This window comes from Lissotriton vulgaris, chromosome 2_1, assembly GCF_964263255.1.
Source record: "Lissotriton vulgaris chromosome 2_1, aLisVul1.2, whole genome shotgun sequence".
NCBI lineage: Eukaryota > Metazoa > Chordata > Amphibia > Caudata > Salamandridae > Lissotriton > Lissotriton vulgaris.
Genome location: NC_141687.1, coordinates 1,753,724,216 through 1,753,746,292, shown reverse-complemented (window position 1 = coordinate 1,753,746,292; position 22,077 = coordinate 1,753,724,216). Strand labels below are relative to the sequence as shown.

Sequence of the window (22,077 nt, the reverse complement as noted above, 5' to 3'; positions counted from 1 at the left end):
CAGGAATGCGTGGAACTATATCCTACCTTAACAGTGGAGGAGCTTCCACAGGACTTGAGGGAGAAAGTGTCAGCTGAGGTGTGGGATTTTACTGGAGAAGAAATAGGACTGATTAAAGGAGTAGAACCGGTAAAGATCATGGTAAAGCCCAATGCCGAGTATCCAAGAACACCACAATATAAGTTGACACCGGAGACAATTGCAGGAATAAAGCCTGTGATCGAATCCATGATTAAACAGGGAATACTGAAGGAGATCGTGGGTAGTCCATGTAACTCCCCGATTATGGGTTTGCAGAAGCCTAGTGGAAAATACAGAATAGTGCAGGACCTTCGAAAGATTAATAATATTGTTGTCTCATGTTGTCCAGTGGTACCGAATCCATCAGTGATATTGTTTCAGATACCGTTCCAAGCTGAATGGTTCACCGTGATAGACTTGTGCCAGGCTTTCTTTTCGATTCCTTTAGATGAAGATAGCCAGTATCTTTTCGCTTTTAAGCTGGAAAATCGCGTTTTAACATGGTGTCGTATCCCTCAGGGGTATACAGAAAGCCCATCGATATTTAACCAGCTGCTGAAGAAAAATCTTGAAAGTCTAGTGCTGCCCAAGAACTCAGTTCTGGTCCAGTACATAGACGACCTCCTAGTTGCGTCAGAAACTGAGGAAGCTTGCAAGGTAGACACCATCACCTTACTAAATCACTTGGCCGAGAACGGACACAAGGTGTCTCCAAGTAAATTGCAATATTGTCTTACTGAAGTACAATACTTGGGCCACAGGATCGAAAAGGGAAAACGGAAGGTGTCTCCAGACAGAATAGAGGCGATCATGAAAATGAACGCGCCTAAGACACAAAGAGAAGTCAGGATGTTTCTAGGCATGGTCGGTTATTGTCGGCAGTGGATAGCCAACTTTTCACTGAAGGCAAAACCGTTATTACAACTGACGCACAAAGGAGTGAGTGATCCGGTACCATGGGACAAAGATTGTTTGATGGCGTTTTTGCAGCTGAGGGAGGACTTGTGTCGTGCCCCGGCTTTAGGAATGCCTGATTACACAAAATCATTCTTGCTTTACTGCTGCGAAAGAGAGGGTTGCGCTTTAGCAGTTTTGGCCCAGATACGCGGAGATGCGCGTAGGCCAGTTGCTTATTTTTCGGCTACATTAGATCCAGTAGCCGCAGCGTTGCCCGGATGTCTCAAATCCGTAGCTGCAACGGGTGTCAGCATTGAACGATGTGAAAGTGTGGTAATGGGACATCAGTTAGTGGTGTACGTACCGCATTCTGTGGAATTGTTAATGACCAGGACTAAGACTCAGCATCTGACTAATAGCAGGCTCACACGCTACGAGCAAGTCATATTGGCTGCCGAGAATGTGACCATAAAAAGATGCTCCGTCTTGAATCCTGCTACTTTGATGCCACTTCCAAATGAGATTGATGATGAAATTTGTACAGATCATGACTGCCTTGATGTGACTGAACTATGCACCAAACCGAGACCCGATATCGTAGATGAACCATTGACTGACCCCGATGAAATATTCTTTGTTGATGGTTCATGCGTAAGAGACGATATTGGTCAGCTGAGAGCAGCATATGCAGTTTGTACAATTACCAGAGTTGTAGAAGCCGCCTGCCTGGAAGGAGTACATTCCGCTCAGGTAGCTGAAATTATTGCTTTGACGCGTGCCTGTCTGGCAGGCAACAAAATTCGAGTCACCATATACACCGATAGCCAGTATGGTTTCGGGGTAGTTCATGACTATGGGCAGTTATGGTCTCAAAGAGGTTACATGACCTCCTCGGATTCTCCCATTAGGAATGGAGAATTCGTGAGACTACTGTTAGAAGCATTACAAGGACCAACAGCTATTGCAGTTGTCAAATGTGCTGCGCACACGAAGAACGTAGACTTTGTGTCGCAAGGCAATCGTTATGCAGACGAAGTAGCGCGTTACTGCGCGGAACAGGGATATTCTCACACCAATGTAAAAGTGGGGGGAATACAGGAAAGAACTGATTTGACTATGTTGTTAGACACTGTAGATACGTGGGATGAACTGAAATGTGTTCAGGAAAATGCACCAGATGATGAGAAAAAGGGCTGGGAAACAGCTGGGTGTATTAAAAGTGAAATGAACTTCTGGATTTCTGCAGATGGGAGAGCAGTTTTACCAAACGAACTTGTTAGTCCAATGGCAAGGAAATTGCATGGATCAGCACACATAGGTAGAGATGCCATGGTGAGAGTATTCAGACAAACGTGGTTTAATCCGAAATTTAGGGTAGCGGCAGAAGCAGTATGTCAGCGATGTGCGATCTGTCAGCAACTAAACGTAGGAAAGAGAACACCAGTCACACTGAGTCACATAGGAAGGTCTGGGGGGCCTTTCAATAGAATGCAGCTTGATTTCATTGAAATGCCCAAATGTAATCGACTCAGATACGTTTTAGTGATTGTCTGTATATTTTCTAGATGGGTCGAAGCTTATCCTACACGTAGATGCGATACACTTACAGTAGCGAAATTGTTGCTTAGAGAGCTAATACCGAGGTTTGGGGTGCCATCCTCTTTGGAATCGGACAGAGGAACTCATTTCAACAGCGAAATAGTGAAGATGCTGTGTTCAGCTTTGAGTATCGATCAGAAGCTCCATTGTAGTTATCGACCAGAAGCTTCAGGGATTGTAGAACAAATCAACAGTACAATCAAGTCCAGACTTGCCAAAGTTTGTTCATCGACGTCCCTGAGTTGGCCAGACGCACTTCCATTGGTTCTTATGAGCATACGTAGCACACCAGATAGAAAAACAGGTCTCTCTCCACATGAGGTGCTAATGGGGAGAGCTATGAGATTGCCATCGGTTCCGACTGCAGCGTTGTTGAACATCACAGACGATTTGATCTTGGACTACTGCAAGGGACTATCTGATGCCATTAATTCTGTGTCCCTTCAGGTCCAGGCTGCAGAGGTTCCATCAGCACAAGACTTGTGCCATGACCTGTGTCCAGGAGACTGGGTCCTGGTGAAGAAGCACATAAGGAAAAACTGTCTAGACGTGCGCTGGCGAGGACCATTTCAAGTCATACTTGTTACGAACACTGCAGTAAAGTGTGGAGGCCTGCCCAACTGGATACACGCCTCACACACCCGAAGAGTGCCAACACCTCTAGAAGAAACAGCTCCTCTCTCGGATGAAAATCCAGCAGAAAACGGAGAAGCCACAGAGGGGGAAAGCCAAGCGGTAGAGGTGATCGAAGAGGCTGAGCCTGTGTCGGAACAGGTCAACGATGGTCAAGACACCAGTGAGACCGAAGCTGTCTCAGAAGAAGAAAGTAGCTGGGAATTCGAGTCAGACACCGAACAAGCTATAAGTGATCAAGAAACGAGTCCAAGAACAAGGAGCAGGAGGACAAGGAATGGAGAAGCTAGTTGGCCAGAAAGAAGGAGAAGGTCAACCTTGAGAGCAAATCCAGAGAGCACCCTTGTCCCGATCGCTGAAGATTCAGAGCAAGAAGAAGAAACTACAGACTCAGGCACAGAAAGTCCGAGAAGATCAAGAAGGGTACGTGTGCCCTGCCGAAGGTACGCCACCCCAGAGTGGACTTATCTAGCAGATGTCTTGGGGACAGAAATCTGGGAGAGTGAGAGAAGTGAAAGTGATCGATCTCGATCCATTTGTGGCAGTGGAGATATGGATGTTGACGCCTGGACTCGAGACTGAGGGGTCACTGACTTTCACACTTCCCATACCCCCTTACCTAAGTCGGATCAAAGATCTAGTGCTAAATCGATTACAGTTTCCGACTTTTGGTCATCAAATTCCAGAACAAGAAGAAAAAGTCATTCGTTTTGAATTATTGGAACTTGTTATTAAAGCTGCAGGTACGAGAATAATTATAGATGCATAAAAGACTTTTCTGTTTAAGCTATAAAGAAAAAGATAACCTAGCGCCGAGTGGAAAGAAGAATAAAATTAGGGATTACATTTAGAGGACGGAGAAGGGTTAGGGTTGTCTATTGCTGAAGATAAAGAGACATTGTTGTGAAAAGAGACTTTTGTTGATTAAAAGAGCTTCACAGACTGAGAAATCAAACAAAGAAAATAAAGACTTGAAAGAAAACTTTTCTTCGAAAAGGAAGGAGTTACATTGTTTGATAACATGGAGAACGGCAACCCAAACCGAAAAGCCAAATGCATAATAGGTACACTAATAGCAATAGTAATTTTTCTTATTATTACAGTAGTGACCATATCATATATGGTAGGACATACAAGCGTAAAAGAAACAGAAGATGTAAAGCCTGTAACGACTTTGAAACCTGCTCTTGTTGGGAAGAAGGAGGAGAGTAGTGTAATTCGTGAAAAGGCGTTACTGGCAAATGAAGCTCGTAGATTACACGTAGACGAGTCACAGGGAAATTTTAGGTCAAACGCATATGCCAAACTATTGTACGAGTATATCGATGCCATGGAGGCCAAAGATTGCTATGTTTGTATGCAATTGCCGGCTTCTGTAGATGAAGGTATCAGATATCATCATCTCCCATTGACATATGGGATAACATGTAGTTTATTGCTCAGTATATTTTATGGTAGAGAAGGGTTTGAGTACTACTTTTCAAATTATGATTCGGTACTGCCTGAAGTCCCGAATTATAAACAAATGAATAAGTGGGACTATTATAAAAAGGAGGATAGACTAGCAAAGTTCTTTCTTCCTTGGGATACACTAGATACTTCATATGCACGCAGAAATAATCTGACTTGCAAAGTGTCAGAGATAGAGAAAAAGTTCATAGGACAAGTAGATGACCGATACAGAAGACAGAAGATTCTAAAAATGTCAGGACAGTGGAAAACTGATTGGACCGAAGAAGAGAAGGCACACAAAAAGAAAGGGAGCAATGGTCCAATAGCTTTGGATAGAACACAGAAAGGAAAGTTATGTTTGACTCGAAGCAAGACGTATTATGAGAGTGAATTTGTAGGTGAAGTAAATTGCGAACATGCTTTTAGGTTGGAATACTATACGAAAGATTTTATGAAGGAGATGCAAGCTATTCCGAATGTATATTTTGTATGTGGAAGAAATGCCTATGTAAAACTGCCTGACAATTGGTATGGTTCGTGTTACTTGGCAATTGTCTTCCCCAAAATATATCATGCAAAGGATTTAGCGATCATAGAAGGAAAGGCTTCGATAAGAACGAAAAGGGAAGTAGGAGATGCTGAAGTAGTTGGAGACATATTTGGAGCAATGTTTCCTATGTTAGGTTTAATACTTAACGATGTTAAGATCAGGAGACTAGCTACAGTTGTAGATAGATTATCTGCAAGTACTGCAAGGTCATTGATGCTAGTAGAAGGCGAGATGCGGTCGATTAGAGCAATGGTTCTTCAGAACCGACTTGCTTTAGATGTTCTGCTAGCAAAAGAGGGCGGAGTTTGCAAGGCTCTGAAGGTCCAGGAATGTTGTACTTATATTCCTGATTATTCAAAACCACTTGAGAAAGTCATACATAACATTACAGATATACATCAAGAAATCGAAGATTTAACAAAAGTAAATGTTTGGGAAAAAGTAGGTCATGGAGTAGGAAAGGTTGGAAGTTGGTTTGCCAATCTTGGTAAAAGCATTATATGGTATATATTAAAACCTGTATTAATAGTATTAATTTGTATAATCACATTGTTAGGTTTAGTGAAATTGTATAAATGGTATAGGACGAACCGGTTACAAAGATCCATGAAAGAGCAAGAAAGGAGATTAGCTGCTTTACAAGATCAACAGTATAAAAGTTTAAGAGCTCTTGAAACGATAAAAAGAGGGAATCTTGTAACTAGTTCTGTGTAAAGGTGTTATTCAAATTGCATTTTAGTGATGACCACTAGAGGTCATCAAAGGGGGGAACTGAGAGAGCGCAATTTGAATAAAAAGTATATCCGGACCATAATTATGAGCATATCACATAAACGTAGAAGTTGTAACATGAAATAGCACTTATAGTATGAATTAGCCGATGTAACCAATGTAATAGGAAATGTATTTGAATTCACGTTAGAACATGCTATAATTAGAAGCCGTATACGTAGTGGGCTAATATAGAAATGTGTAGAAATGCTTACGAACAGAAGAACGTGCAAAGTAGAATTCATGTACATGTATAATTCTAAATGGAGAAGCGGCGAGAAATGTAAGCGAAGAAAAGTGCAGAGCATATATAAACGATGTAACAGGAGAATATAACTTTATGTTTGATGTATAGGGTTCATATTCTATGTAAAATGTATTCACTTATAAGCAAAGGATTTGCTAAAATGCGGTTATATATAAATGTGTGTTAAAGGTTATACTGTGTAGAAAGAGTTTGTAGGAATATTAGAAGAGTTTGGTCATGTGTGATTTTAACCTGACTGACCAAGGGTTCGCAGGAGTGTAGTCCGCTGTATGTAATTTAGTGGGCTCACAGGAGTCGTGAATAGCCTTCATCTGAATGTGCGAGCCAAGGAGTCTAAGGTCTTGTTAGATTTAAGGTGACAATGCTAGACGAAGTTTATGGCCTAAACGTGAGGAGAGACGTTTGGAATTTGAGTCTTGTTTTGAAATGACCATTCACAGGACCAAATGAGGTTACGTATACAGCCGTAAAGAATGAAGTTCTGATAAGGTGATAGACTTTGCTCCGAAAGTGTCAAATGGAATGTCAATGAAGTCACCAGCAAGAAGACGAAGATGGCGTCTAAGGAGAAAGGTCAACTTAACGGACGACGCGAAGAGACGAAGCTATGGAAAGACCTAGAAAGTGACATCATATGTATGTGTATGTGGTGGGCGTCAAGGGGCGTTCCATCCATACGGTGATTGTGTATTTAGGGACAGCACCCCGGGGAGAAGATAGCGAAGGCGAATAGGAGGAACAGCAAGAGAGCAGATGACTTGAGCAGATGCGCTGAGAGAGATCAGAGCGCAAGAGAGCAGTAGGCCGAGGACCCTTAGAGAGCGGATGGGTAGGCAGAGAGTGTACTGCTTCTCGACATAAGTTGCCTTTAGAGGCTAAGAGAGTTTGAACTTCTTAGGAAGTCACACTGCTGACACCTTTTTAGGGTAATAGAAACTTGCGAAGTAGGGATGTCACCTAGCATAGAGTAGGGACAGATTTAACTTGTATTCTTTTCTTTTTGTAGATGACGCAACGGAACCACATCGTATCTATACTTTTTAATTTGTTGATTCTGGAACTGACTTTAATTGTATTCCTTTATAGGCTGAGGTTCTTTAGGGAATTTATGTTCCTTCTAGTTCCTGTATACTTATTGAATCTTATCCTGAGAGGATTGTATTTGCAACTTTTCTTAATTTTATATTAAACCTTTTAAACTTTATCAGTCGTAAGTGGTTCTTCAGAGTTGCGTCAGTTTATGGGGTTTATCTAACCTATGTGGGGTTTGTCTTTTACTCAATGACAGAAAATAACCGATCCAAATTGATGAATGAGATTAATATCTAAGTAATCAGAAAAGATATTAAAATCTCATTCCCCGCAGTAGGAAGCTACCAGAGGTGTTCTAGTTCTAGGCCACAAATGTTTGTTTAATCATTTTTAAATGGGTTATTGTTCACTCACGCAATGCAATTTCCCATTGTACGTAAGTGAAAGGAGACACTAGAATATTAATATGTGGGTGGTCTACAGAGCAGCCTGTTTTGTGTGACCCAATTTCTCTGCCTATCTGTGTTTCACAAAATTGTCAATAAATAAAGCTGTCACCTCCTCTATACTAAGGTGTTATAAGACCCTGTGTGTTGTGTGGGTATTCTTCCCACGTGCTGGTCTGTTGTCACTCATGACTTGTTGAACTGGAAATAGATTGTGATGTCAGGAAGGCTGCTAGAGTTAGACCTTTCACACACGCTTTAAGTAATACTTACAGTAATGCTATTTCTCTTGCAGAGCAGAGTCAGCTGAATAAGGGTCACTTTCTGTGTAGAAGAAAACAATATAAGAGTTAACTGAAAGAGTTAATGAAATAATTTTATTTATTGAATGTGTTTCATTGATTACAATAGCGATAGGAACGCAATAGCATAGGATCGACTCCGATAAAGAGAGCATCACAGTAAAATACAAACACAGAGATTATTAAACATGTCATTCACTTTGGATACTGTAATATTTCCACCAGCTCCCCTGCATCTTCTTATGGACAGCCTGTGGCTCCATATATGAGTTCCTCCATTTTTGTTGAGTGCTTTCAATCATTCCACCTATGGTGGTGCAGTGACATTTTTCCAGTGCTTGGCTATGTCACACTTGAACATCAAGGTACGTTAAGCTGGGCTGCCCCCCAGGACACCATATGTTCCGAGCATGGTGATCTAAGAGGATCGGCCTGCCAAAAGCTTTCAACAGAAATTCGAGTTATGGTTCCCAGAAATCCGTGATGATCACTGGACATTTCCAGACTACATGAAAGAAAGCTCTTCCTCTCAAGCCACATCTAAAGCATTGCGGCGAAGGTATTGTACATACATCATAATATCTAAACATAGCTTTTGACATTACAGCACAGTTCATTGTAGCAATCACTCACGTGCAAAACTCCACCAGATGTAGGGTACGATCCCCCAGTTCTTAAGATGTTAAAAATCATAAGAATTTATGGTCAATCACTGACTGAACAAATGTAAGTCATTCATATTCATTTAATGCAGCCAGGCAATCCCCTGTTGTGGTAAAATTCAACTGGTTATGTATTATCATTTGGTCAAACAAGGTGCACAGATGTCAGGTGTCACCTTAAGGTCAATTCACTGCAATGGGCATGTGATTCCAAAGAGCATACCACTTTTTTTTACAGCTGTATGTGATTTCATAGAAAAACTATTTTATGGAATGCTCTTAATGAGAAACCATTTCACCTAAACTGTTTAATGGAAATTTGCATAATAAAAAAAATTTACGATTCCATAGAAACCCATTTATGTTATGCCTTTTTTCAAAACTAAATTGTGCATACTTCGGCCCAGATTTACAAAGACTTTGCGTGGGCTGTGTCACTTTTGTGATGCAGCCCCAACACAAAATCCTTTTCAGCATTTACAAATGTCAATCGGAGTGACTTTGCAAGAAAACCTAAAGCAAGGCAGCGCATTGCACCGCCTTGCAATACTTTGCGGCAGGTAAGCGCTTCATGGTTGGTACACTGGCATTCTCTTGCATCCACCCATGGATCTAGACAAACACACATATTTACAAAGAGAAGTAGACATGGGTTTGCGCTAAAATGATGTGTCTGCATATTTACTCCTCGTTATTTCCTCTTTGGATGTGTGCTGGATTCTGTAATGCACATACAAAGAGGAACAAGGGATAGTTTTGTCCAGGAAGGTACCCCTGCGATGGCACTAGGTAGCACAAAGCGAACCCTGACATGGAGAGAACAGAACTTTGCCATTTCTTTGCAGATATGGTGCAGCTCTGCTCTCTCCATTTCACTTAATGCAGAGCAGCAACTATGCTTGCAGCCCTGCGGTACATGAACTCTTTGTAAATCTGGGCTTGAGTGTTTAAGGTGTAAATGCAATTACGTTTACATTTGAATAACAATTCTCTTTGTTAGTTTTTTGCAATGTTCTAATAGAACCTTCCTCCCTATACCCCCCTCTATTATACACAAGGCCACGGGAATTAAACGATTCTGCGGCTGTGGTGTTCCTCTCATAATTATGGATTTGCTACATTTGCCACATAATTCATTGTCTGCTGCATAATCTGCTGCATTTTTTCTTGCTGCATAATTTAATCAACACTGCTGCATAATTTGGTCCTCCACTGCCACATAATTCCATTGTCTCTGTCTACAACTCCCAAGCCCCCTTTGCTCCTTTTTATCAGCCCAAACCCACCCCCATGCCCCGAATAGGTTTTTCCCCACAGACGTCAGCGTCCTCTGATTGGGAGGCAGCAAGGCTGGATGAAGTACTGCTTGAGATGAATCATGCAGTCACAACGACCTGGTCCACACTAGCAGGGCTGGTGCTAGAGTACAGGTGCAGGATCAGAATAAAATGCAAAAAGATCCTGGGGTTAACAATCAGCCTTAAGGAAACCTCGCACTCCACAGTTGAGTTTCACAAAAGGCTCCAACAATCATAGAAAACAGACGACTCGTGAAAAGTTTACAGTAAGATAAATTCCTACTCACAATTGCCCAGATGTATTTGTCATTTCATAATTAATGAACTGTCTATTTTCCATGTTTGTTGGAGCCTGCAAATCCTGTTACATCTATTTGCTCTAGACTGTCTACAGTATGCCTAGCCAGCACTTCAGTTTGATTTTAAGGGTAATGGAGCACATTGTTTCAAACAGTTTGGCCGTGAAGAATCCCGAGGTTGGGTGAAACGCTTAGACGGAATACATTTCTTTTGTGAAACTCAACTGTGGAGTGCGAGTTCTCCTTAAGGCTGATTGATAGCCCTGAGATCTTTTTGCATTTAATTCGGGCCATGTGCCCACACGCTCGCACCAGCCCCGCTAATGTGGACAAGGCCGGTGTGACTGCAGGAATCATTTTGAGCAAATATATATATATATATATATATATATATATATATATATATATATATATATATATATATATATATATATATATATATATATATATATATATATATATATATATACATATATATATATATATATATATATATATATATAGATATATAGATATATAGATATATAGATATATAGATATAGATATAGATATTTATATATATATATATATATATATATCCATCGATTCCAGATACCCACGTTGGAAAAGACCACCTGGAAGCTTGTAGTTGTAAGACACCTGGTTTATTCACAGCATGCTCGTTGTAGAAAGACAGGGAAACCACTTCAAAGTCTTTTTCGCCAGACGCGTTTCGGGAGGAACCAACTCCCTTCATCTGTGGCGTTCAGTATAACATGAAGAACTCGCTGCAGTTTGTAATGTGCATAACACCTGCCCCTGGGCGGGGCGAGGCCGTCACTGCGGCCTTATGGGTGTTGTAGTGCAAAATATTATTCCCCAGTGGGTGCGCTGGTTCAGTCAAGATTAAAATTAGTTCTGACCCCGGTTGGGTGAAGGGGTGACCCGCAGTCTGCAACTCTGCCTTATTGCTGTGAATTGTGCACAAGGAAGCACGTACTGGAATGGCGCTTCCTCGTCTTCCAATCCTACCATCAAAACACCAGGTAGCAGCAGAGCAGGGTGAATGAAAGAAGGTGAATCTCACTTCAACCAACAAGGGATTTATTATGTGCACAAGACACGAAGGGCGCATCCACTTGGACATTATCACGAACACTACAACACCCAGGATGCCATGTGCAGCCACGCCCATTGAGGGGCAGGTGTTTTAAGAATTGACAATGTGAACTTCGTTTCATTACACTCAGCCACTGACGAAGAGAGCGTGTGACTCTCGAAACGCGTTTGGTGAACTTTATCTAGAAGTGTTTTCCCTGAATTTGCTCACTGGCATGCTGCAATAAAGAACCGTCTTTTCACCAAGCTTCTGAGTGGCCATTCCAAGGTGGGTTCCTGGATTTGATGGATATATATATATATATATATATATATATATATATATATATATATATATATATATATATATATATATATATATATATATATATATATATATATATATGTATATATATATATATGTATGTATTACAGAGTAGTGGCGGCCCCTCTGTAGTTATAGATTGGATTCCCAAACATAGCAATTCCACAGATTTTTGATCGCTAATAACTTTGTGCCTATTTGACGAATATCCACAAAACCTTGCAGGCCCATAGCTTATTCTACATTGGCAGATGATGCAAAGATTTGCTGTAATTAGTAAAGAGAGTGCAAAGAAAAAGGGGATTGTCCAAAACTGGTGTTCCACCAATGCATTTTCCATTGATTTTGTACTCACATGCAGCGGCCAAACGGCAAGTCGGATTTCCATGAAATTGGCAGGATTATAGATTATGCTGTGAAGATGATCCTTAGGTAAGTAGGGTAAATATTTTTAAAGTTATAAGGCATTTACATTTTGTGATATATCAGGCTGCTGTAGTGTTGCAAAATTTCGCAGTATTTCGTGAAAGTACCTCGGTACATAGTGATAAAACAAGGCATTAAGAGATTCGCTAATGACTGCCTTTACAAAAGTTAATGTACACTTTGGCTTTGCTCGGGTTTGGGGCCTTAGATATAGGTTTAATATTTTTCCCTACCTGTTACTTCATTATTAAAATCCTATGCAACTTTAATAAAATGGCACTAGGTAGGGAATTTAAAGTTTTCTATATATTTTTTAAAACATTACGGAGTACCACAGTATTTCCTAGGAAGTACCACAGTACTGAAAAAAATGGTAAAAAATACAGTGCTCAACTCTATATTTGACACATTTTAGGGCTTATTATGATGCTGATCGTAAAGCCTCTGTCCTTAGGACGGAGGCTTTATGACCAACATCGTAGGTTTCACTTCCGACCGGCTGATTATGATACAGCCGGTCGGAAGTGAAACCGGCCGGTCATTCCGGATGGCTTCCGACTGGCTCAAGGAGCCCGTCAGCCAATCGGAACCGGTCTACGCTGTCCGGACTAGACTGTATGAGACTCTCCCCCACTGTACTGCACAAAACTGCACTCAAGAATACTCCCCTCAACCACACGTTAGTTTACGGTACTCCACTGTATGCCACTACACTCTACAACACTATACTCCACTCTGTGGTACTCTGCAACACTCTACTCAACTCCATTTCTCTCTATGACACTCCACTTCACGACACTCCACTGTACAACTCTTGACTCTATTGTACAAATGACCACTCCACTCTACTACACTCCACTCTAGTCCACTCTATGACACTCCACTCTACGACAATACACTCCACAATACTCTCCTCCACTGTACTATACGATAATCCACTTAACAACACTCCACTTGATAACAGTAAACTCTATGATTTGAAACATATTTTCATTCAAATATAAAAACCTTTGAAATCCAATTAAAAAAACAAGGGTTAAGGATAGGTTATATTTAGGAAAACGTTAATTTTTCTTTCTATACAAACTCAATTTAAACTACACAAATATTAGAAATTCTAAAGGTATAATTATACCTTACATTTATAATTTACTCTTTTTATACAAAGCCTACATAAACTACACAAATCTTAGAAAATCTACAGTTGAAGTTGTAACTGAAATTTATAATTTATGCAACACCTTCAAATTACTCAGTCACTTACCTCCATACACATTGCTGCCAGCTCACTCTTTACAGCATCCCCCAGATGTAGTATTTGAAAACTGACCCTACGTTTGCAGGGTCCATGAATCCATGACCCTCTGGAATTTTCACTTACAGGCTGGCGCTTTGACTGAGCGGCTGGGTGTGCAGCACTCCCTCAGAGCTAGTTCTATGGCTGCACTCAATGTGGTCTGAAGGTGTATAAGGAATCACTCAATCAATCAATCAATCAATCAATCAATCAATCATGGAATTTGTAGAGCGCGCTACTCACCCGTGAGGGTCTCAAGGCGCTGGGGGGGGGGGGGGGAGAGGGTGGGGGTCGGTAGTGCTCGAACAGCCAGGTCTTGAGCTGTCTCCTGAAGGCGAGATGGTCCTGGGTCAGTCGGAGGTGGGTGGGGAGGAGTTCCATGTCTTGGCTGCCAGATAGGAGAAGGATCTTCCTCCGGCAGTGGCTTTGCAAATTCGTGGGACGGTGGCGAGGGCGAGGCTGGCGGAGCGGAGCTGACGGGTCAGTGTGTAGAATGCGAGACGGTTATTGAGGTACAGGGGGCCCGCGTCGTGGAGAGCCTTGTGTACGTGGGTGAGGAGTCACAATGCGATTCTCTTGCTGATGGGGAGCCAATGCAGGTCCTTCAGATGGGCAGAGATTTGGCTGTGGCGGGAGATGTCCAGGATGAGTCTTGACGAGGCGTTCTGTATGCGCTGTAGTCTTTTCTGGAGCTTGGCTGTGGTTCCGGCGTAGAGGGTGTTTCAGTAGTCCAGGCGGCTGGTGACAAGGGCCTGGTTGACCGTCTTCCTGGTTGCGGCGGGGATCCATCGGAAGATTTTTCGGAGCATGCTCAGGGTGTTGAAACAGGATGATGAGACGGCGTTGACTTGCTTGGTCATCGTGAGGGATGAGTCCAGGATGAAGCCCAGGTTGCGAGCATGGTCCGTTGGTTTGGGTGCGGTGCCCAGGGCGGGTGGCCACCAGTGGTCGTCCCAGGCCGAGGGGGATGGTCCCAGGATGAGGACTTCCATCTTTTCTGAGTTTATTTTCAGACGGCTGAGCTTCATCTATTCCGCGTCGTCCTTCATTCCTTCCCGGAGGCTGGCGCTGGCGGTGTCTGGGTCACTGGTGAGGGAGAGGATCAGCTGTGTGTCATCAGCGTAGGAGATGATGTTGAGGTTGTGTTTGCGTGCGATGGCTGCAAGGGGGTTCATGTAGACGTTGAAGAGGGTGGGGCTGAGTGAGGATCCTTGTGGGACGCCGCAGATGACTTTGGTAGCCGTGCATCAGAACGGGGGAGGCGGACTCTCTGGGTTCTGCCGGCGAGGAACGAGGTAATTCACTCCAGGGCCGCGCCCAGGATCCCAGTGTTGCTGAGGCGTTGTATCAGGGTGTGGTGGCATACCGTGTCGAAGGCTGCTGAGAGATCCAGGAGGATGAGTGCGGTGGTTTCCCCGTTGTCGAGCATAGACCTGATGTCGTCGGTAGCTGCGATGAGGGCGGTCTCGGTGCTGTGGTTTGCTCGGAAACCGGACTGCGACGGGTCGAGGGATCCGTTAGTCTCGAGGAAGGCGGAGAGTTGTTTGTTGACCGTCTTCTCGATGACTTCGGCAGGAAAAGGGAGGAGCGAGATGGGTCGAAAGTTCTTGAGGTCCGTGGGGTCCGCGATGGTTTTTTTTCAGGAGGGCGCTGAGCTCGGCATGCTTCCAGCTCTCCGGGAAGGTGGCGGAAGCGAAGGAGCTGTTGATGACGTCTCGGAGTTGGGGTGCGATGATGGAGTCGGCTTTGTTAAAGATGTGATGTGGGCAAGAGTCGGGCGGGGGGAGCCGGAGTGGATGGTGCTCATTGTGCGGGCGGTGTCTTCGGTGCTGACCGGGGTCCAGGTGCAGAGGGTGGCGGTTGGGTGCGCTGGTTCGGTGGTTGGAAGATACATGGAGTGAAGCACTGTCTAGGGGCTGGGTCTATGGCTGCATTTTATCTGATCAGAAAGTGGTACTTTCTAGGGGCTGTTTTTACAGTCACATTTTATGGGGCGTGAAAGTATATTAAAAGTACGGGTTTTAACATGTGGTTTCTTTCTCTTGTAATATGGTGAACCTTTAATAAAGCTAGTAGGCCAATGTTATCTAAAGTAATATCCACTATATTGTTATGTGCTGTCTGGTATAGGTGGGGGCAGGGCACTGGGGTTTTGGTGGCCAAGACTCTTTAGAGGTCAAATGTGATTTTGCAGTGCCGTCTATGGTATTTTCAATCAACCTTAGGTATATATTTGTACATTAATACACAGTACTTTTTCTTTTTCTAAAGAAAACGCACTGAGCGGACAATCATTTATTGAGTGTTATTATTAACTTAAATGAAATTAAACCTAAACTGAATTAATCTGGGTAAATCACATCGAATAAAACTGGAAGCAGTACCTTAGCCTGAATTTTCGCAAAATGTTTAGTTACCAAGGGCCAGATGTATCAAAGGGTTTTGCCCATTCTGTGTCTATGGGGAAATGTGTTGATACATATGGCCCCAAATTTGAGAGGGCTATTGGACGATATGAGGAGTAGGAGTTGTTTTTTTATTTTATATTATTCCTTCTAAATTAATGCTATAGAGGCCAACCAAAAGTTCTTCGGGAGAGCGCCTTTGATCTTACTCATCTATCCTTTTTTAACAATATTAAAATCTGCAGATATTTCCCATTTTCTTTTGTAACAGCATTAAAAGGAGGTTCACCTCTTAGTTTAAAATATCTATAGTTTACTCAAAAGTTGCCCTCGATTCTTATTAATACCTCTTGCAACAATGTTATTGGGGCCAGGCCTACTCTGCATCATTTTACTTTCAGGTTTCTATGGCTCTTGGTGAGGCCTCCATCTGGGAAATGTAAATGTATCAAGCTTATGTTGCTGGTGTGGTCCAGAGTACTCTTTCTGTCCCAAACGAGGCATTCAATTCTTACTTGCCCTTTATTAGTCAACAGTTGTTCACTGATACTTTACTTGTGCCTGGCCTGCCTCCCCTGGTTAAGTTTCCACTTTTAAAGTATTACAGTCATCAAAAACTGCATCAAAGTCTGTGTAGCAGAACTCCAGGTTCCCGGGCAACAGGATGCTGCCACAGCCTAACCGGATGGGGATTCCCACTATTCCAACCCTGAGTACCAATGTTTTATATTCTGTGTAGTCCCCTTTAATCTTTGTGTTTGTATTCAATTCTGGTCTCCTGCCAGCTTTGTGTTCATTAAAGTTCTGTATTGGAATAGTGAGTACAGAGTTGTTAGATCTGCCTGGCACCCGGCCTGGTTCTGTGCTGTCTCTAATTACTTACTTTTATTTACTATTTGGAGAATTTTATGGATTGCAACACTGGCGACGAGGAGAAGAGATACTTGCTACTAATTGACAGAACAACTGTGGTACAGTCGTCTTTTGGAAATATTGAACTTGGTTGGAATTGACTACGAACATTTGTAAACTGTAATTTTCTAATTCACTGAAGCAGCCTCGTAAGGCGGCTTAATTGCTGACCATCGCGCATTCAAGGTATTTTTTTTTAAACTTTACTTTTGCGTTATTTTGTCTGTTTCTGTATGCTATGGGACTGGCATCTTTCTAATGTGCATTGCCGTCGGGGTTAAGCTTTCTGTCCGCATGGTGAGGAGCGAGGCTAGACGGGTGTGGACTGAGCGTGCCCATATCGTCAATTTTACGTCACTGACTTTCAATGCGCGACTGACTGTGCATATCTTTTGGAGGCAGGCCTATCTGTGAAGACAGGAGCATCATGTATTGCTGCATGTTTCACTGACACACACACACTTTATCATTCACAGTCTATTTACTTTGTGTATTCAGGGAACTTTTGGAAGATACATTGCTGCGTGTTTCAGTGACATGCTTCAGTGTAATTACATTGCATATTTAGGGAACTTTTGGGTGTAACTTGTTTTTTGTACCGTTCTTCAGGGCCGGACTGGCGTAGTGGGTACCTGGTGCTTTACCAGTAGGCCAGAAGGCCGGCGATGGTTTTTGAGTGGTGGGGGCTATTTTTGTTACTTGGGCCAGTGCTGCAATATCGGTCCCCTGTAACAAAAGCAGCAGGAGTATGTTATACCTTGAACATTAATGTTACTTTCATCACCCTTTACGCATGTTCATTTAGCACTTATTCTCTTGCTTCTGTGGTGTTCACACATCAGTTTGTAATGTCCAATCGGTTATTTACCCATATTTTTGTGCCTTTGTGCCTTTATGCTATGGGTTATTTACCCTACACTGTTGTGCCTTTGTGCCTTGTGCCTTTGTGAGATGAGTTATGTACCTATACTTGCGAGCCTTTGTGACTTTAGGCGCTGGGTTATTTACCCATGCTGTTGTGCCTTTGTGCCTTGTGCATTTGTGCGATGGGTTAAGTATTTATACTTTTGAGTCTTTGTGCCTTTATGCAATGAGTTATTTACCCTATACAGTTGTGTCTTGTGCCATGGGTTATTTACCCTATACTTTGTGCAATGGGTCGTCTACCCCATATAGTTATTGAGGTATGCAGAGAGTGAGTGTCTTGATATTTTTCTTCTCCCTTTTGTCCTTCACTCTCTCAGTCCTGCAAAATTTCCTCTATGGTGTGGCGAGTAGAAACATGGTTGGGTGTTGTACCATCCCAGCCTTTAGTTACGCTACTGCCTTGCTCCTTTTTACTTACATAAAATCTTTCTGTTCTTAGTCTGTTTCTCTTCTTCCTTCACTCTTATTATGCTATAGGAGAACATTTTACATGCAATGTTTTAAAGGCAATGTTTCATTCATTGCTTTCAATTGTTTGTTTTTCTCCAAGGGAAGGGGATCATGTGTGCCATCTTGTAACTGTTTGCACTGTTTCATCCTCCCCTCATTCTAGTCACTTTCTACTACCTATTCATTTCTTTCTTCCTTATCACTGTACTTTTATTCTTTCCCTAATATGAACTGTGTGCAATATTGCAAGTATCATCATTTTTATTTTTAAGTTGCAATGTTGCAAATTATTGTGGTTTATTGCTGTCCAAGGGAAGTGATATGTTATACCTTGATTCCTACAAGTGCATATCCTCCTTAGCTGCTCAGTCAGACTGTATGTGATGTCTGCGTGGAATGTTGGAATGCCTGATGACAGAGAGAGTGGAATGTGAGTGTGCCTGCTTGTGTGTGGAGAATGACAGTTGAAGAGAGTGGGCTGAGCAGCAACCATGCTGTTCCTGGTGGGACATCCTTAAGACCTCCATGAAACCTGTAACATACTACTGAACTATCCAATAAACCTTCTACATGAAATATACATCCTGGCTACATGTGATCATCTTATGAAATTACCTTACAACGCTCAACTGAATTGCCAAGGCTGGTTTGTGTTCTCAGTCCAGCCCTGCTGTTCTTCTTTATTAACTATTTTGTTTTACTGTAGAGATTCTACAATGCAGTTTGAACCTTTCGCTAAATTCTCACAGACCAAAGGTGAACCTCGAATTTCATGGGCAGGATGGAAAGAAGAATTCTTGGCATACATGAAAGCTGTTGATGAGGATAGAGTGGAAGCTGGAAGCGAGAAAAACTTCTTACTTAATTGTTTAGGGTCAGAAGATCAAGTAACGCTTAGAACGTTTCCTAGATTGCTCCTCAAGAAGGTCAGGGGCGCTAACTGCTATGTTTGAGGAGACATCATTACACATGGTGCACAGATTTAAACCGACCTCCATCATAGCTTTGAATAGGTTTAAGTTTTATACTAGGGCTTAACAGTTGCGACTCCTCAAGGATGTGGGTGGTAGGGCGAGTGGTGGGGAGTTAATTAATAAATATTAAAAACACTTACCTTCGAATGGCCGGCAGGCCGTGCCTCCCCTGCATCTTTTCCTTCTTCCTCTGCACCTCAGCCAGCAGCATGAAGCACAGGCCCCCAAATAGCCATTTGGTGATTGTGATTGGTCTGAGCGCCGTGGATAGGCACTCAGACTCAAACAGGAGCCTGAGCATGTTCCTGACCAGACTGTGTAGTGCAGCCTGGTAGGAACATGCAAAGTGTGCATGAACTGTTTGGTTGGTCCAAGAGGGCCGGCCAAACAGTTCATGAGCACTTTGGGAGTGCAAACCACTCCTCCCCTGGCCAGCCCGGCCCCACGCTGCACACAGGCTGAATTTAACAGGAAAACGTAATACGTTATTGTCATTTTATGCGCAGTGGGGTAATTCTCCTCCGTCTTAGCGGAGGAGCGGCCACTGGGGCTCAACATGATGGAGAGTCTTTTAATGATTTCCATATGGGGCTAGAAGCACTTTCAATGAACTGCAATTTTGGCTTTATGTGTGATGAGAAGATTAGAGCTCAAGTATTTGTGAATGTAGGGAGTAAGACAATCTAAGAACAGTTATGGGTGATGGAGGACCCTAATCTCTGAATTTGTCTGAATTTCACCCTTGAGGCGGAAGCCGGGGGACCTTAGCGCTCTCTTGCGCCTTTTTCATTTACAGTGTATGTTATTGATTGCGAATAATATTACTGAAAGTCCATCCTGAGCTCTCATGTGCAATTGCCTGTGAGCACGCGTTATTGTAGGATCAACAACCTATTTTAAGAACTGTATATATTTTAACTCGCAGTTTTAAAAAACGCTTGTTCCCCACCTGGTGCGAGACTGCTTCGCCCTAGGTAGCGCCACGACCGGCCTTACACAGCGCCGCACGTGCTAGACGCTGGTCACTCACTCCACCCACCGGAGCCGCCATCTTGGGTAGGGAAGGTCGACGGTCCAGATTATCGTCCCTCCCACCCTCCCAGGTTATTTAAGGGTCTTTCCCACCTTCGCAGTGGTATTTGTCTGAATTTCACCCTTGAGGCGGAAGCCGGGGGACCTTAGCGCTCTCTTGCGCCTTTTTCATTTACAGTGTATGTTATTGATTGCGAATAATATTACTGAAAGTCCATCCTGAGCTCTCGTGTGCCATTGCCTGTGAGCACGCGTTATTGTAGGATCAACAACCTATTTTAAGAACTGTATATATTTTAACTCGCAGTTTTAAAAAACACTTGTTCCCCACCTGGTGCGAGACTGCTTCGCCCTAGGTAGCGTCACGACCGGCCTCACACAGCTCGTGCTAGACGCTGGTCACTCACCCCACCCACCGGAGCCGCCATCTTGGGTAGGGAAGGTCGACGGTCCGATTATCGTCCCTCCCACCCTCCCAGGTTATTTAAGGGTCTTTCCCACCTTCGCAGTGGTATTTGTCTGAATTTCACCCTTGAGGCGGAAGCCGGGGGACCTTAGCGCTCTCTTGTGCCTTTTTCATTTACAGTGTATGTTATTGATTGCGAATAATATTACTGAAAGTCCATCCTGAGCTCTCGTGTGCCATTGCCTGTGAGCACGCGTTATTGTAGGATCAACAACCTATTTTAAGAACTGTATATATTTTAACTCGCAGTTTTAAAAAACGCTTGTTCCCCACCTGGTGCGAGACTGCTTCGCCCTAGGTAGCGTCACGACCGGCCTCACACAGCGCCGCTCGTGCTAGACGCTGGTCACTCACCCCACCCACCGGAGCCGCCATCTTGGGTAGGGAAGGTCGACAGTCCAGATTATCGTCCCTCCCGCCCTTCCAGGTTATTTAAGGGTCTTTCCCACCTTCGCAGTGGTATTTGTCTGAATTTCACCCTTGAGGCGGAAGCCGGGGGACCTTAGCGCTCTCTTGCGCCTTTTTCATTTACAGTGTATGTTATTGATTGCGAATAATATTACTGAACGTCCATCCTGAGCTCTCGTGTGCCATTGCCTGTGAGCACGCGTTATTGTAGGATCAACAACCTATTTTAAGAACTGTATATATTTTAACTCGCAGTTTTAAAAAACACTTGCTCCCCACCTGGTGCGAGACTGCTTCGCCCTAGGTAGCGTCACGACCGGCCTTACACAGCGCCGCTCGTGCTATACGCTGGTCACTCACCCCACCCACCGGAGACGCCATCTTGGGTAGGGAAGGTCGACGGTCCAGATTATCGTTCCTCCCACCCTCCTCCCGCCCACCACAACTATGGATAAAAACAACAGACCTGCCCGACCTCGCAGCGGGCGGGCGCAGCGGGCGTGCCGCCGGCGCCCCGAAGGCAAGCCCGTCTGCGCCCGTCCGCGACCAGACGGGACCAGGGGCTACCCCCCCTGATCAACACAGAGCAGATGGCGGTACGCCTATACGGTATGATTCCCCTTTCCTAAAAAACCTAATGCCACCCACAAAAGATCTCTGTCGGCATTCAGTTCACCCTAGCACAACCACCGGTACTTGTTCTCATTGCAAGTTCCTACTTACTAGTTATAGGGGTAAATCACATACTGCCAAACCTTATAAAATGTTTCTTTTAAACTGTCGCTCTCTCACAAAACATGCTGTTCAAATGTCACTCCTCTTAGAAGACACCAGCCCTGATGCTATATTTCTGACAGAGACTTGGCTTAAAGACGCGTCTGACGCGGACATTACTTCCCTTATGCAATTGGGATACATACTTCAGAGGGTGGACAGACCGGAGGGTAGAGGAGGAGGCCTAGGCATTCTTTTTAAAAACCACTACCATTGCAGGACCAGCCCGGCCACAATATCTAATTGTGAGAGCATGCACTTTGCTCTGGACTTTTCACCCACCGCCACCTTCTCAGGTATTCTCATTTATCGTCCCCCTAACCAAATAGGAGAGTTTCTTGACTCGCTTCAATCTAAAGTTGCAGAATTAGTAG

General features: G+C 43.4%; 1 protein-coding gene across 9 annotated transcripts in view; it reads right to left on the bottom strand.

The window, feature by feature from the left end:
* CDHR5 (cadherin related family member 5) overlaps positions 1-22,077 on the bottom strand; it is a 423,620-nt gene that overhangs the window by 271,467 nt on the left and 130,076 nt on the right. For 5 of the 9 annotated variants that reach the window (XM_086957775.1, XM_086957776.1, XM_086957779.1 and 2 more), the window contains exon 3: positions 7,943-7,993. The exons of the other annotated variants lie outside the window; for them this stretch is intronic. In XM_086957775.1, the coding sequence (XP_086813901.1) occupies positions 7,943-7,993 (51 nt within the window). The remainder of the gene's footprint in view (positions 1-7,942; positions 7,994-22,077) is intronic. 9 annotated transcript variants of the gene reach the window in all.